The 16,335-nt window shown below is 43.9% G+C and overlaps 2 protein-coding genes across 2 annotated transcripts; one reads left to right on the top strand and one right to left on the bottom strand.

Annotated features, from left to right (window-relative positions):
- Positions 1 to 372: 372 nt before the first annotated feature.
- On the top strand, positions 373 to 15,976 carry zfr2 (zinc finger RNA binding protein 2). The gene is made up of 14 exons (XM_058072575.1): positions 373 to 533; positions 3,222 to 3,486; positions 3,746 to 3,860; positions 7,864 to 8,094; positions 8,228 to 8,553; positions 9,663 to 9,851; positions 9,980 to 10,217; positions 11,095 to 11,276; positions 12,162 to 12,281; positions 12,358 to 12,497; positions 12,681 to 12,807; positions 13,467 to 13,671; positions 15,106 to 15,276; positions 15,829 to 15,976. Exons 1-13 carry the CDS (start codon positions 481 to 483, stop codon positions 15,216 to 15,218), a joined length of 2,304 nt encoding a protein of 767 aa, XP_057928558.1. The 5' UTR covers positions 373 to 480; the 3' UTR covers positions 15,219 to 15,276; positions 15,829 to 15,976.
- LOC131129253 (uncharacterized) lies at positions 3,244 to 6,863 on the bottom strand. The gene is made up of 2 exons (XM_058072579.1): positions 6,386 to 6,863; positions 3,244 to 5,582 (listed from the first exon to the last, which is right to left on the bottom strand). Exon 2 carries the CDS (start codon positions 4,823 to 4,825, stop codon positions 4,169 to 4,171), a length of 657 nt encoding a protein of 218 aa, XP_057928562.1. The 5' UTR covers positions 4,826 to 5,582; positions 6,386 to 6,863; the 3' UTR covers positions 3,244 to 4,168.
- Positions 15,977 to 16,335: the final 359 nt, after the last annotated feature.

Raw genomic sequence — 16,335 nt, 5'->3', positions numbered from 1 at the left:
TTGCCTTAGTTTGGGTGTTTTCCTGAAAATAATTTTGTTTTGAGAAGCAAAATTTTTTGTGTACAGTAAAAAAAAACACATCTATTTTAACTGCAATTGTGTATATTTGTTGAATAAATGCCTGGTGTTTGGTTGCCTTTGGTTGTCCGAGACATTCGAGCCTGCAAAGATTGCAAGGGACCCAGCGATGGAAACAAGATAATTCCCGAAAAACTACTTCCGGCAATGCCTCCGAGTCGCGTCTGGGAACATTTCTAAATAGCAATGATCACACAGATACTTTCATTTTTATGCACTAGAAAATACATGATATTGATAAAATACTGTGGAAAGACTAACTGTGAAGATATACTTTGAAAGTTTTAAGCATGATGTTGTTGTTCCGGTGTACGTTTGGCTTCAGAACAGAGGGTGACCTCCCTTGTCTTCTTGCTGTCAGCGACTCCCTCTGATGATTGTACTGTACCGGAGAAGCCCAAGATGGCTGCAAGTAATTATTTCGGCTTCACCCACGCTGCCGGTTCCCAGTACAGGTAATTCATGCGACATATACCGGTGTCAGCTCAGCGAGCGCTTGAGTCGTAAGAACGTGTCATCGTTCTGTTTCCCGAGAGCCGCTTGCAGTCCTTTTCCGTCTACGCGGCTCTGCTGACACGAGCTAACTTTAGCCGTTGAGCTAGCCGTGTGAGCTAGCTCTGCTCGTGCAACCCGCCTTCAGTTGTGTTTTGGTCGGTGGAAGGTCGGGATAGTTCATATTGATGCTGACGTTTTAAATGTCAAGTGGCAGGAAAAGTGTGTGTCAAAAAGTAGTTTGTTGTCGGATAAAGTGTCTCATGGAACCTGACTTTACTTTAGAGCACAGGTGTCAAACTCACGCCCCGGGGGCCAGATGTGGTTTTCGAATGGAAATAATGTGCGTTTATCTTTCTTTCAAAATTGTAAAAAATGTAAAATAAAATCAATGCTGTTAAAATTCTGTGTCAAAAATGAAAGATCTTTCAAATTGGACAGCGTAATGTGTAATAATAATAATAATAATATATGATCATGCAACAAGCTATTCCAACCATATTTTGCTATTAATAGTTGAATATATGTGTGCCATTGTCACTTATGATTTCAAAGCACGTTATCCATCAATTAATTCATCAAATAAATATGATCAATCACATTACTATGTATATAGTACAACCTTCACTATTACAAGCATCCCTGTGAGGGCATCAATAAACAGTAAATCAATAAAATGACTCCTGCTTTAGTGCTAAAATGATGATGACATGCCTGCTACTGATGAAAGCATACACTTTAATCTACCACTTCACAACATACACACGTCTTCTTTCAAGATTTCTGCCTTTCAGACTGAATAACGTACCACTATGTTAACAAGAGGTATTGAAGAAAAAGTGCACCATTTTGGGGGCACTTTTGCCCATTATCCACAATGGGCATAATAGGTCCCCCTTTAAAGGAAAAGTGCACCGTTTTTGGAATTTTGTCCATCATCCGCAGTCCTTATATGTGACATGAACACAAATCTTTCAGTTCTCTGTGTGTTCTAAAGATAATAAAAACATAAAAAGAGGTAGCTAAGAATGCAAGCAATTGGGCGCAGTAACGACTTCTAAATGTTAGTTCCTCAATAACTACTTATGAGTTTTTATTATTTCTGTATTAGGTCCTCAGTAATTACTCTACTCATTAGTTCTTCTTTGGTCCCTCAGTAACTACTGCACTTATGTGTATTTCTCCTGCCTGTGACCTGAGGCGTTTCCTAACTTCCTGAGCTCACTTGTAAACACTTTTAGATTTCATATGCTCACAAAAGCACGGTTCTTTAGCCCACAAAAAAACCCTATCAGCCACCTGAAAAGCTAGCTCCGCAGTGTTTGAAAAGTGCAAAGGATTTGCCAGAGACCTCTATAGCGTCACACCGGCTGCTCGGAGCGTGTGTCCGAGTACAGCACACCTTGCTGGGTCACGGCAGGAAGCTCCCTGCGTTGTATACTCTGGTTGTCCTGATAGTAGTGACGTGGTTGTAGTCATGTAATGATCTTTCATTGGGACTAATCAACAGGTACACTTGGTCAAATCCTATTTGTTTAAGTCCTTCTTCTCGGTTATTGGTACCATATTGGTCTTGAGACACAAAAGGTTACCGGTATCTGCATCACTTTAGCAAAAAATGATATTGTGCATCTTGAAAATTTTTTTTTATAAGGCATGAATGAATGAATGAATGAATGAACGAGTGGCAACTTGGTAGAACCAGGATAGTCGCCGGGACACTTGTATTCCCCAATATAGTAGACATCCATCCATTTTCTAGACCACTTATCCTCACGAGGGTCAGGGGGCATGCTAGAGCCTATCCCAGCTGTCTTTGTGTGAGAGCACACATGGGGAGAACATGCAAACTCCACACAGAGATGCCAAGCGGAGAATCCAACCCAGGTCTTCCCCATCTCCTGACTGTGTGGCCTACATGCTAACCACATATCCACCGTGTGGCCTACATGCTAACCACTTATCCACCGTGTGGCCCTATAGTAGACATAAGACATAGTATAGATCCACATATGTTAGCATTGGGAGAGTACCTTCTTGTTCTTTTTTTTTTTTTTTAAACTTCCTGTTTAAGAGCGCCATTTGCCCCATGTCTGCATAAACAAAACAAGAGTGTGATAAAAATATCTTCCATATTGAGTTGGAATTTCATGGGTGACTACATCTTCCTTTATGACAAGCACAGGCATGACATTGGACATTGACGTTGGAGATTTAGTAGCACTGTGTGCAGAGGCTGACATTCATTAGAACAGCCGGATTGTTACCAATAAATACATGGGCTATACCATTTGAGACAAGTGTATTTCATGATACAGCTTAAGGTTTGTGGCTTCTTATACAAGAAACTGCTGAATTTAGATTTTATATCGTCGTATTGTGATATTTTCCCAAAATATTGTAATACATTTTAAGGTCTATAGCACAACCCTACTACATTTCAGGCCATTTTTATGCTTGAAAATACTTAATTTAGGGAAAAAAACCCAATAAAATGTAATTAATTATGCATTTTTGACTCATTATTATTCAGCCATGAAACAGCATGATTTATTCATTTTAAAAAGCCGCAATAGTGACGCAGCAAATTTGGAAGAGATCACTGAAGTAACCTCCCTCCTGACCTATCTGCTTTTCTGACCACCCTCCAGCCCCCTCAGTACTCCCCCTCCCCCAGCCTACTCGCATCCGTCTGCAGCCACCTATAGTGCCCAGCAGGCTCCGGCGGTGCCTCACTCAGTGACCGCCTCCTACTCTCCTGTCACGGCGCAGGCGGCCCGGCCCGCCGTCACCGCTCCTTACGCCACCTACCAGAGCCACCAGCCCCCACCAGACTACGCCTTCAGGCAGCCGGACCCTCCGGCACGTCCCCAGCCTGCCACCACCCCACAAACGTATCAGGTGTTCTCAGATGCGGTGAGAGTTCCTGTCATTTTGTGTGTTATGTCTTAACATCTCATTGTAAGTGTAACTGTGTCTTTTATCTAACTACTGAATACATTTGGCTTGTTTGGTGGAGGAAAAAGTAAAGCGTGCATGCACATTTATTGATAATCCCTCTGCTTTATAAAAGGCAATAGTATGTATTTATAGAGCTTGAATCCAACCATGGGAAATGAAGTGGTATGGTTTGGTATTCTGCACTGATAATGCATGCCTTTCTCCTGTACAACAGGACAGCTACAGCTATGCCCGTCCTGCTGTTGTGACCACCTATGACAGTAAACAGTACTACCAGACAAGTGCTGCTCCAGCCCAGAGGAGTTCCTCTGACAGCTACTACCAGACTGGTGAGACACTCATTCAAGACTAGACCCGACTATGATAAGTGAGTTGCCATAGAATAGGATTCAATATTAATAAAATGGAACATTATTATAGTTGGAGCAAAGTTTATGACTTTGTAAATCCAATCTTTACCATCATTAAAACCATATACACATTTAATAACACCCCTGTAGTAGGGTGTTCAGCCCTTATATGGTGATTTTTTTTCTTTCGAAATTTGAAGCGGCTAAGTGCTGAATCGGTTCCATTTCGTAAAACCATTAACTGAGCAAAATAACAGCTTTTTTCACACACGCATTCCCGTGCCTCACTATACCCAGGTATGTGATAACAACATTGTACCAGTACCAGGTGCCCATTGATGGGACTTCTGGTCATAGTCATCGTAGGCATTGTAGGAGGACTGGTCTAGCCTGCCCCAGAAGTCTTTGAATCTCCCAAAGATGGGAATGTCTGGTCCAGACGAGGAGAAGAAGTGGTCAAACACCGCTGACATTACCAACTCTGCCATGTGATGACGGCATGCCAGGAAGAGGAGTCGGGATCCAAGAGCTCGCTCCACTACAGCACAAGTGCCACCGTGAACGCCTGTGTTGGCAGCTGTCGTATCGAAGCAGAGTCCCGCCAGCCAAGGTTTGACTTGAGGCCATTCTTCCAAAACCTTCAGGATTGCTCCTCCCATGGCCACGCCAGTCCCTGCCGGGATGGAGGGGACGGACAAAATCTTCTCCAGACCCATTCCTGTCACCACAATCGCCAAGCGATCGCTTCGCCCACCCTCAGGATCCGGGAGGAGCTTGCCGTCGAAGTGGAGGATCAGGGGGACTTCTGGTTTGAACTCTTCTTGAAGGCTCTTCCCCAGTTCAGTACGCACCTCTTTTCTAGCTTCATGGAGTGATCCAACAGACAGAGTCAGTTCTCCAACGTTGACCCCCGCAGCCATGAGGGCAGGAGTGACGACATGCATGGCGGCCCTCGTGGATACCCCGGCTCGGTCGCAGGAAGCAGCGAAGAGTGGATCATCGATGACGCGGCGCCGATTGACTGACGGCCCTGGCTGAGGTTCATTCCCCAGGGGTGAGCGGGACCGTAGGCGTAGAGGTTTTGGAGGCGCATACTCATCGTCGTCGTGATCGTCTTCAGATGAAGTGGCTTGAGATTGCTCACACTCAACCGCTGATTTGGCCAAAAGTCTGTCGATTTCACTCTTCGACACTCTCGAGGTCCTTTTGTTTCTTGTCTTTTGCCTTGATTCTCGCCTCGTACTTCTTATCAGATCCACCTAGGAACATCACCCGGGCACCGCGTTGATCCCTCAGGAAGTCCCTGTCTTCTTGAATTTCAATGTGGGACATCACGTTCCCTTTGGCGATGTCGAAAAGACCTAGACAATACTTATTGTACTCTGCTTCTTTCTTTTCCTGTGCTTCCCCTCCCCTGGCGTGGTTTTTCATCACTTTCCGGTATTTCTCATATTCCACCTTCAACTTTTGAACGGCGTTACGTTTTTCTGCAGTAGTAATGGAGGATTGGTTCCACAAACGGATGACCTCCTCAATGACCAGCGCTGATGCTGAACTCAGATCCTGTTTCTCATTCTTGAGGAAGAAGAAAAGTCGCAGGAGGACCTCCTTGACTGTCGGGAGCTGTTTTAACGAGGACAAACTCTCTTTCCGAGCATTTCCTAGAAGCACAACGTCTCTCTTGGATCGTGTGCTAGCCATCTGGAAAGAAAGAGAACGGGTAAAGCATTACAGTAAGAGTAACTTCTCCCAATCAATAATACACGCTAGGCTGATGTGGTGAGGCACGGGATAGGGATGTCGCGGGAGAAATTGCAAACTGCGGTGCAATACTCTCGGGTAGTAGAGCTGAATCAAAACTCAGCACAACGAATATCACAAACTTTTATTTTTCTGAACACCCTACCCTGTAGTCATTAACCCCTAGTCTTCTTTATTTACACCACATTGCTCAGCTGTAATGTGCAGGCTACGGGATCACTGCAGGGTTACCAGACACAGCAATGATTTTAACCATTAACAAGCTAGCGACCTAACTAGCTAGTTTCCATGTGCTGTATTCTAAACTTTAAAAGGTTTCAAGAAGGGCAAAGAAGCCAAAAACATACCACTTCCACACAGAATTGGAGCAGAAGTTATTTTCACTCAATCATGTCGGACATACCATGGCTACATGCAGCGTGACGGCTATCTAATGTCATGTTTAATAATGGAACATTACTGACTCCAAGTAGGCAGAATACCACGTATAGCTAATTTTAACTAATAATACGTCATAATACCACAAAACAATAGAGGAAAGGTGTAATAATTGAACTGCAATATTGCGAGGGATGACTGTAGTGGGTTTTATTGGGATGGTATCATCAGTAATTTGCATAATATATTATGCCCTTTTGCTGTATTTTTCATTTTGTTCTTTATTTTACTACAATGTGCCACGGGCTCATACACAAAACAAGCCATGGTCTGCAAATGGACTCCAGGCTGCATTTTGGACACACCTGTATTTCACCGGTAAGACAAAGTATTCCCAAAGACAGAAGAGCCTCTCCGAGTGCTGTTTTCTTAGTGGTTTCATTCGTCGAACGGCTGGGCTGCAGGCTTCTACGCCTCCTTGTTCACATTCTCCCTCTGCATGTCAGCTCAAATGACAAAAATGCGTGAAATAAACATATTAACAATTAAATAAAAAGAAGAAAACAAAATTGCAAATGGTGAATGTCGACTAGATAGGGATCCACTGTACTCCACTTTTACCTGTGGTTGTGGAAACGGTAAATCAGTGAGGGATGATCTTGACCTATACTTACTTACATGTTACACTGTGTTAATGCTACCAGTTAAAGAGAGAGTGCACCATTTTGGAATTTTGCTCATCATCCACAATCCTTACACAAGACAAACACACATCTTTATTTTTGGTGCCTTCTAAGGATATAAAAACAGCTTAAAGAGGCTGCTAATAGGAAGCAACAAGGTTTTGACGGTTTTCTACCCATGCTGTGAGCACATAGTAACAGGCACATTCCTTCCTGGGTGCTTTGATTTTACATAGCAACATATAAAGGAACGCTACAACGAGCGACAACAGCCGTGGCGGCAGCTCCAATATGTAGCGTTACCGTTGGCTAGTGCCCTGAGGCATTGGGAGCGAGTGTGTGGTGAAGCCAGTCGCTAGTGGATGTGATGTGGCAAGGTGTCACTATGCCAGTAACGTAGTTCTTGGGCATAATAATGTTAATAACAACAACACTAATAATAACATTGTGGCTGGAGCGCGATTTAATATGCAGTCCATATTATGGAAATTGAGCTTTTTGGCACTTTTTGGAGGTTTGTTTTAGAAGGCTTTCTAGGCGGAATAGGTGCATCCCCTGAGGTGCAATCCGAGATGCCTCTATGTTTTTATCTGTTTTTGTATCTTTAGAAAATAGAAGGACATGTGTGTTCATGACTCACTAAAGGATTGTGGATGATGGGCAAAATACTATAAAAAGTACTTTTCCTTTCAATCCTGCTTGCTCTTGTTAGGAATGGAATATTTTCTGGATGGGTACTGCAACATGGATGCGTATATCGCCAGAAGAGAGATAAGACATTCACAAAACCTTTCACTTGGAACAAACACACCTTGTTCTTTTGATCGATTTCACACACACAAACACAATCATTCACCATCCTGTTTCCTGGCTTGGTCGCTTGGCCACCTGGACTGGTTGAAACCACATCAGAGTGGGGAACCCCCTCTACAGAGGCCTCATGAGGATGAGGAACTCAGATTCACTTGGTCCGTTCTCTCCAGCGCTGACATTGCAGTTGCTTGCATTCACTCCAAATAGAATTCATTGGTAAACGGACTTTCTGACTATGGTAGTTGTTTCACAGCCGGACCGAACACCCTGTCAGAAAACCCATGACAGACCGCTGGACATAACAGACGTCCTGGCACCATTCTCACTCCCTCGCTTTCCTCTTTCAGTCGGTGTAAAGAGTGCTTACTGTCCGGCCCCCACCACTGCGTACAGCCACCCGCCAACTCCCCAGCGGCAGCTCACAGCGCTGAAAGCGGTGACCCCCAGCAGCTCCGTGTCGTCCAGCTACGGCATCTTCCCGGCATCCAGCACTGCGCAGCAGTCGCCGCAGACATCCATTTCGTCCTACACCCTCGGCTCCACGTTCAGCTCCACCGCCTCAGCCACCTCCTACTCAGGTAAGGGAATTGTGGAGAAAGTCAGTGAAACGTTTTCTTCCGCGTCAGCCTGGGTTGAACTCCCCATGAAAAGAGAGTCCATCTTGGCAGAAACATGACCTCATTTCTTGTGCTTTGTCTCGCTGACCCTCAGGCATCAACTACTCCAGTTATGATCCAGCCGGCTACACCTCTGCATCCACCCCCACCTATTACCAGCCGGCCGTGCAGACTCTGTCCCAGCCTCAACTCGCATCACATCAGTCTCAGCAACAACAGCTCCAAAAGCCGCAGCCACCCAAGCAGCTGACAAGCGCTTCCTGGGTTAACCCTGGCAGCAACACGGTGACAAGCCCGGCTGGAAACACCTACAAAAAGCCCACTTTTTACCAGAACAAGATGCTGAAGCCCAAGGGGCCCGCCAAGCAACCCCAGCTGCATTACTGTGACATTTGTAAAATTAGCTGTGCAGGCCCTCAGGTGAGATGTTCAAATGCCACAGCTTTGCTTAAATATGTTATATAATGTTTTGAATTACGTTCTACATTGTTCAAAACAGTAACTTTGCAAAAATTACATTTATGGTCGATGGGGCCAGCCAGAATGAACAAACGCTTCTCAAGGTAGATGTTGACCTTGGTTCAGTATATTCTTCATCCAAATAGTAGTCATGCCAAAACATTGTGTTGCTGCTGGATGTTCACAGTATCTGAGTGATACTGTATGTTTTTCTTTTACCAAAAAAGGAAGCTTTAAGACAAAAATGGACACAGCAAGTGCAGAGAAGGAGAGACAGACGGACACCCACCCCTAGTTCTGTTCTTTCCAGTGATCACATCACTGATGACTGCTATGAAAAAACACCTTGACAAGAAGCATTCGGCTTGAAAGTACGCTAGAAACAATTTTGAAAAAGGATGCTATTCTGCTTGTACACGGGGAACGACGTCAAAGTTCCCATAGAACAGAGAAAGCCATGTCTTGTTCACATAATGTCTTCTAATCACTATTCCATGATCGAGACACGGCTGCAAAGCAGGAAATATAAAATAAATGAGGCTACGTAGACCCCTTTACACTCATAAAGAAACCGATTTTAAACAATAATTGAATGATCAGCAACGCCACAGTCATTTACACTTGCCATTCTGTGATTTTGAAGGTCTTCGATCTCCATGTCTTAAAGCTTAATTAGTCCATGTTCAAAAGTTCTCATATCATCGCCAAATGTTTCCTCCTCTTCAAAAACAATTCAACCGTGACTCCAATCTTGGCTATAATAATGTAAACATCCTCTATTTCTTTTACCTGAGTGATGGTGTCACTTTAAGAAATTAGACTGAACAGCAAGAGCTAGCTCATTATGGCGTGCGCCAACAACTATTAATGAACATTTTTGCTAATTTACCGTTGGCTTTGTAGAGTGTAGAACATAATTACAAACTATATTTAAGCAAAGTTGATCATTCATGTCAGGGACCCCAAGGAAGGTTTAATTTGAGTATATTTTGCTATTTGAGGAGGTGATCATTTAGTAGATGATGTGCTGCTTTTCTTCACCACCTGACTGTTGATGTTAACTGAAACAGACATACCGGGAGCACCTGGAGGGCCAGAAACACAAGAAAAAAGAGGCAGGCTTGAAGACTGGCGGGCCGACGGGTCCCAGCAATGCCTCCAGAGGGGTCCAGACTCAGTTGCGCTGCGAGCTGTGTGACGTGGCCTGCACTGGAGTGGACGCCTACGCCGCACACATCCGCGGGGCCAAGCACCAGAAGGTTAGAGCGACTAACGGTGATGTTTTATTCATGTCATCTTCCATCTGGGATGCAATGTCCTGGAGCGCCGTGGTCCACCGGGGCTGTGGAGGGAAAGCAAATCTGTTTGTGTTTTTGACTTTGTCAAGGTGGTGAAACTACACACCAGGCTGGGCAAACCCATCCCCTCCACTGAGCCCGTCCTGGTGAATTCTGCCCCAGCTATCACAACATCAACAGCTGCCAAACACCTGGCCTCCACCGCCGACGTGGTGGCCTCGCCAGCCACCATATCAACTCCTGCCGCGGCATCCAAAGCGACTGCCAACACTGTGACTAAAAGTCTAACGGTCAAGAAACCATTTTCATCCAAAATAACTCTCACCTGTAAGTTTGAGAACATGACACCTTTGCTTTCTTTGTTTTCCTTTCTATACCTGTGTGGTATAATTACATCTAAATGGGGGGTGCCTCCATCATCGATCGCAAGCTAATAGTATATCTTGAAAGTACTGCGGGTTGATTGTCGACATTAACGACAATGAACGGTGAACTACAGTACGCGAATACTGTATGAGATGCAGCTTTCATCTTTATTATTCTCATTATGGATAAACTAAGTCTGTAGTAAGTTGCCAAAGGTACATCGATAACAACAGTTAGCTGTTCACTTGCAGCGGCTAGTAATGTATAACAAATTGATGGCTTTTCTTCACGTCCTGAACTCTACTCTCGCTAGTAATGCAATGCTAGCAATGCTAACATGCTGACGTTAGCAGACAAGCATTTTTATCTATTTTCACATACACATATAAAAAATTAGCACTGTCATGCTATGTGTTAGCATTCTAACATTACCATGTTATCATTGCTAGCATGCTAACATTAGCATAGCAACATTACCAGCTGTTTTCATAGGTAGACACATACATATATAAAGACTTAGCAGTATTATTTATGTACAGGTTATGTACTCAACTATTGCGTAATCATTTGCAGTTACCATTATTACCATATTCAATTGCATTGAGAATTATTGAATGGGATCAACTTTTTGGGTGATCTGTACACTGTAAAACTGTCAATGTGAAGTACTAATCATTAGATTTTACAACTTCTGAGTTTAGCGGTTAGATTTTTAGTGTATGTTAGACATGATAGATCATGTCGACGACCCCTGATCTAAACCCAGTCCAGAAATAGAAACTAGTTCTTTGGCGGTGTTAATATGAACATGGGCTCATTCTGTCATCCTACTCGGCAGCCAATAAGCCAGCCAGCTCTCCAGCATCCGTGACGACAGCGCTGGCGATGGCCGTGAAGGTGGAGGAGCCCGTGCAACCGCCACCCGTTGTAAAGGCAGAACCTCAGAGCGAGGATGAGGATGGCGACAAGGCGGGTGGCCAAGGGGACATCCAACCAGTCGGCCATGACTATGTCGAGGAGGTGAATGGGGAAAACCACACTGATGTGTATTCAGTTTGTACAGGAGGTTCTTGGGTTTACCTACTGCAGTTACTCATGTAAAATACTGTCATAAAAATACAAATCGGAGAAATACTGTAATTTCCTGACAACTCAGTGGTTCACAAAGGCGGCAGGTGTCCATGGTGTAACATGGGATATTTAGTATACAGAAAGATTTTTACAACCTTCAATTAGGGCTGTCAAAAATAGAGCATTAATTAATTTATTCCATTAGTTCTGTGAAAATGTTTCGCATCATTAACGTATACGCATCAAGCCACACCTCTCTCTTATGTGATGGCAGACGGACGCGTAGAGTCTGGCACGCTTTAATATCTTGAATCTGACCTGAACACATCAACAGCAGCGCCATACCGACACCACACTTGGCGAGATGCATTCACAAACACTCTGAAAAACACGTGTTATAACATATTACGCATAGTCTAAATAAACAGAAAGACAATGGGAAACAATAGGTGTTTATTTTTATCATTTACTAAAATTATTCTTACTGCAGGAGCACAGTTGGATGCATTTAAATATGCTAGTAAATCCCAGAGGATAAATGTCAAAGTGTCCAAACGTGAATTCAACTTTAATTACCTGGTGTCTTTGAACACTTTGGTTACAGGAAAAGTGTACTAAAAGAAATGGCCGTCATCCACAATCCATATGTGAGACATGAACACACTTCCTTCTCTTTCCTAGTTGTCTTTTACTTTCTGTGCACTATTACTAATTTACGGGAGTCGCCCCTAACCATGAAACCCAAAACAAAATACCTCTACTGCCTTGTAGTGTATTTCATAGTGTTGTGGTGGTGTGGTTTTTAATGTGCGTTCCTCCAAAATGTGTTTCCAGGTGCGTAACAGTGAAGGCAAAGTGATCCGGTTCCACTGCAAGTTGTGCGAATGCAGCTTCAATGACCCAAATGCTAAGGACATGCACCTGAAGGGAAGACGACACAGACTGCAGTACAAGGTAGCTAAGTCCCAGCTGTGTTTTCTAACATATTTCATATCCCTTGTCCTTCAACCTCTTTCTGCTGTTTCTGCAGAGGAAAGTCAACCCGGAGCTCCCCGTGGAGATCAAGCCCAGTAACCGAGCCAGAAAGCTGCAGGAGAGCAAACTCAAGAAGCAGAAATCGGTGATGAAGAGGCAGCGAGACGACGAGCAGCGCTGGCACATGGAGATGAGGTCAGGGTGGTGTTTAAAAATAGATTTTTGAATCCAGATCTCCCCGTTGGCCTTGCTCTTGGGTGCACTCGTGCTACAAGGTGCTATTAAGGAGTTTTAGAGCTCTAGGATGTAACGAAGATGCACTGTCTAGGAGATGTCTTGACTGTATGAATAAAACCTTTTTTCTGCTCACTTGCACAGGCGATATGAAGAGGACTTGTACTGGAGAAGGATGGAGGAGGAGCAAATGTACTGGGGTGAGCAAAGACGCAGGATGGCCCCCCCACCTCTGATGAGTCGCCCCGGTATGCCAGTGCCCCCTCTTCTGGTGAGTTTGGCTAATGCAGATTTCTTTGCCTTGTTTATTGTGGTTAATTGATTAATAGCATTAAATGTTAACAGAATACAGTGGTACTTAGAGCATAGAAAACCTGTTCACGACTTTTTAAGTATGATTTTTAACATTATTACAGCTCTGTGGACATGAAATAACACCGCTATAGTCACCTTTACACTCCTATTAATTCATTCATTACACCACAGTGCACGACTCTGACACTGCAGAGACTCGAAATTATCAGCTAGCTACTAAACTTAAAGGGTTTCAAACAGAGTGGGGAAGACAAAAACTTACCACTTCCACACTGAATGGGAGGAGAAGCCTTTTTCACTCTGCATCCAAGACTGGCTCCATCAAGTGCAAATGTAATAATGTGACGCCACTGCCGCCTAGTGACCAGAATACTACATATTATTTATATTTCAAAATGTTTTCATTAATAATAGACCTCAGTCTACTACCAAACTGCCATCATTCATTCATTCATGAAAAACTGCAATATAGCAAGTGGTGGACAAACTCAACAAGTCCTAGTCCACTGTGTTCTTCGTATTGCTAGCAAGAGCCTACACAAGTCCACTTTTGTTAAAAATGTCTCAGTTGATATTAACATGATGGATTAATAGCTGGTGTGTATTTTACATAAGACGTGCGTGCGTCGGCCCGACTCGCCAGACGACCGCCACGTCATGGCCAAACACGCCACCATTTACCCAGGCGAGGAGGAGCTTCAGGCTGTCCAGAGGATTGTCTCCCACTCGGAGCGAGCCCTGAAGCTAGTGTCAGACACCCTGCTGGAGAAGGTCCTGACGCCCAACGTTACTGCCACTGCTGAAAGTGAAGACCAAAAAAGGTAAGATTGGGGGTTTTGTCCATGTAATACTAGTAGTATGTTGGGAACTTCCTTCCTGGGTTTGTCCATGTAATACTAGTAGTATGTTGGGAACTTCCTTCCTGGGTTTGTCCATGTAATACTACTAGTATGTTGGGAACCTCCTTCCTGGCTTTGTCCATGTAATACTAGTAGTATGTTGGGAACTTCCTTCCTGGGTTTGTCCATGTAATACTACTAGTATGTTGGGAACCTCCTTCCTGGCTTTGTCCATGTAATATTAGTAGTATGTTCGGAACTTCCTTCCTGGCTTTGTCCATGTAATACTAGTAGTATGTTGGGAACTTCCTTCCTGGCTTTTTCCATGTAATATTAGTAGTATGTTGGGAACTTCCTTCCTGGGTTTGTCCATGTAATACTAGTAGTATGTTGGGAACTTCCTTCCTGGCTTTGTCCATGTAATATTAGTAGTATGTTGGGAACTTCCTTCCTGGGTTTGTCCATGTAATACTAGTAGTATGTTGGGAACCTCCTTCCTGGGTTTGTCCATGTAATACTACTAGTATGTTGGGAACCTCCTTCCTGGGTTTGTCCATGTAATACTACTAGTATGTTGGGAACCTCCTTCCTGGGTTTGTCCATGTAATACTATTAGTATGTTGGGAACCTCCTTCCTGGGTTTGTCCATGTAATACTACTAGTATGTTGGGAACCTCCTTCCTGGCTTTGTCCATGTAATACTACTAGTATGTTGTTAACCTCCTTCCTGGATTTGTCCAAGTAATACTACTAGTATGTTGGGAACCTCCTTCCTGGGTTTGTCCATGTAATACTACTAGTATGTTGGGAACCTCCTTCCTGGCTTTGTCCATGTAATATTAGTAGTATGTTCGGAACTTCCTTCCTGGGTTTTTCCATGTAATACTACTAGTATGTTGGGAACCTCCTTCCTGGCTTTGTCCATGTAATACTACTAGTATGTTTTTAACTTCCTTCCTGGTTTTGTCCATGTAATACTAGTAGTATGTTGGGAACATCCTTCCTGGGTGTATTGATTTCACATAGCAACATAGAAAGGAATGCTACAACTAGCCTCAAAAACAAAAATATGTTAGTGTTTATTAGTAAAAATGATGTTTTTAATTTAAAAATAAAATCTATATAAATAATGTATCGTGGTGCCTTGGCTAGGGTCATTAATATGTTCCAGAAAGTTGACTACTCTGTTCCAGACACCAACAAATAAAGTTCTACACAGAGAAAATGATGCAAAGATGAAGTGAAACAAGCAGGCGAATGCAAGCCATAGCAAAATTCTACCAGAAATTGTGTATGTTAACTGAAGGCGTGCTAACCGGGGCGAATGTTAACCAAGGTACCACTGTCTTACATCCAGTACACACCTCGGTAAATGTTTGTCTAAATGTGTAGCATGTTTTTCCTCTTCCTTGGACAGCACCGAGAGCTCAGCTCGGCTGCTCAAGGGTGTGATGCGGGTGGGTATCCTGTCCAAAGGCCTGCTGCTCCGGGGAGACACAAATGTGCAACTCATTCTGCTGGCAGCTAAGAAGCCCAGTGTCTCTTTGCTCAAGAGCATCGCCAAGCAGCTGCCCAAAAATCTGGCGGTAAGAACACCTCACAGCCGGGGGGGTCTTTGTATCATGTAGAAGCTGACAAAGATTGAAGGTTATACTGTAGAAATTAAACGAGTGTCAGTAATTTACTTTTTTAACTTATTTAAGAAGAAGAACTTGGCAGTGCAGTAGAACTAAAGCTTTGGGGCACATTCATCTGTATCCAGCCTCTCTTCACTGTGGGTTTCTGTACTTGACAAACCATTATTGTGACATCTGTAGGTCGCCAGTCAGAGGACGCCAACCTGAAGGATGTAACATGTTGAAATAACCCACCTCAGCCCTCCCTGCTGTTTACCAAATGTTTGATTTGCTGATCTTTAGATGTCCTGCCTGGTTAGGACACACGAATCCTACAGAGTGAGACACGGGCCCTCATAAACTGTCCACTCCTTCTCTTACGTAGAAGAGATGTTGTCAAGAGAGAACTGTATTCATGAAAAGTGTTAAAGCCTAGCCCCCTCCCTTAAGGTGGCACAATAAGACTTGTTACCCGCCACCTCCTCTGTAGTGAGTAATTCCAAGTGTCCTTTTAACCGGCAGACATTTTCTGAAGATCAGTATGAGGTGCAGGCTCACCCCGAGGAGGCGAACATCGTCATATTATCGAGCAAGGAGCCCATAATGCAGGTGACGGTTTCTCTCACCTCGCCGCTCATGAGGGACGACCCTGCTGCCGAGGACAAGCAGGCAGGAGGAAAAGCGGCTGAGAAAGGTTAGAGAAGCCAAAGCTTTCAGTACCAGAGAAGCACATGTTGGCGATGTGTCTAATAATACACTCACAGTACAAACCCCGCCCACTCCCCCCCACCCCTGCTTCACCCTTTGCAACCATTAGCCAACTAAAATTTTGAATGACATATTGGACTCCCTGCCCTTTTTTGTCCTTTTAAATCCTAAATTAAGAAAATTCCCATTCATTTGTCCCAATGTTTTCACCTCCCCACCCATTGTTGCAGTTACACAATTAAGGCCCTCAGTCTTTCGATCTTTACACAACATGGGAATAAAAAGCCGGGCTCTCCGACCTTTCTATGCCTCGGAGTGTGT

This window comes from Doryrhamphus excisus, chromosome 5, assembly GCF_030265055.1.
Source record: "Doryrhamphus excisus isolate RoL2022-K1 chromosome 5, RoL_Dexc_1.0, whole genome shotgun sequence".
Lineage (NCBI taxonomy): Eukaryota > Metazoa > Chordata > Actinopteri > Syngnathiformes > Syngnathidae > Doryrhamphus > Doryrhamphus excisus.
The sequence above is the reverse complement of the archived record's forward strand: the minus strand, read 5'-3'. Positions and strand labels throughout refer to the sequence as shown.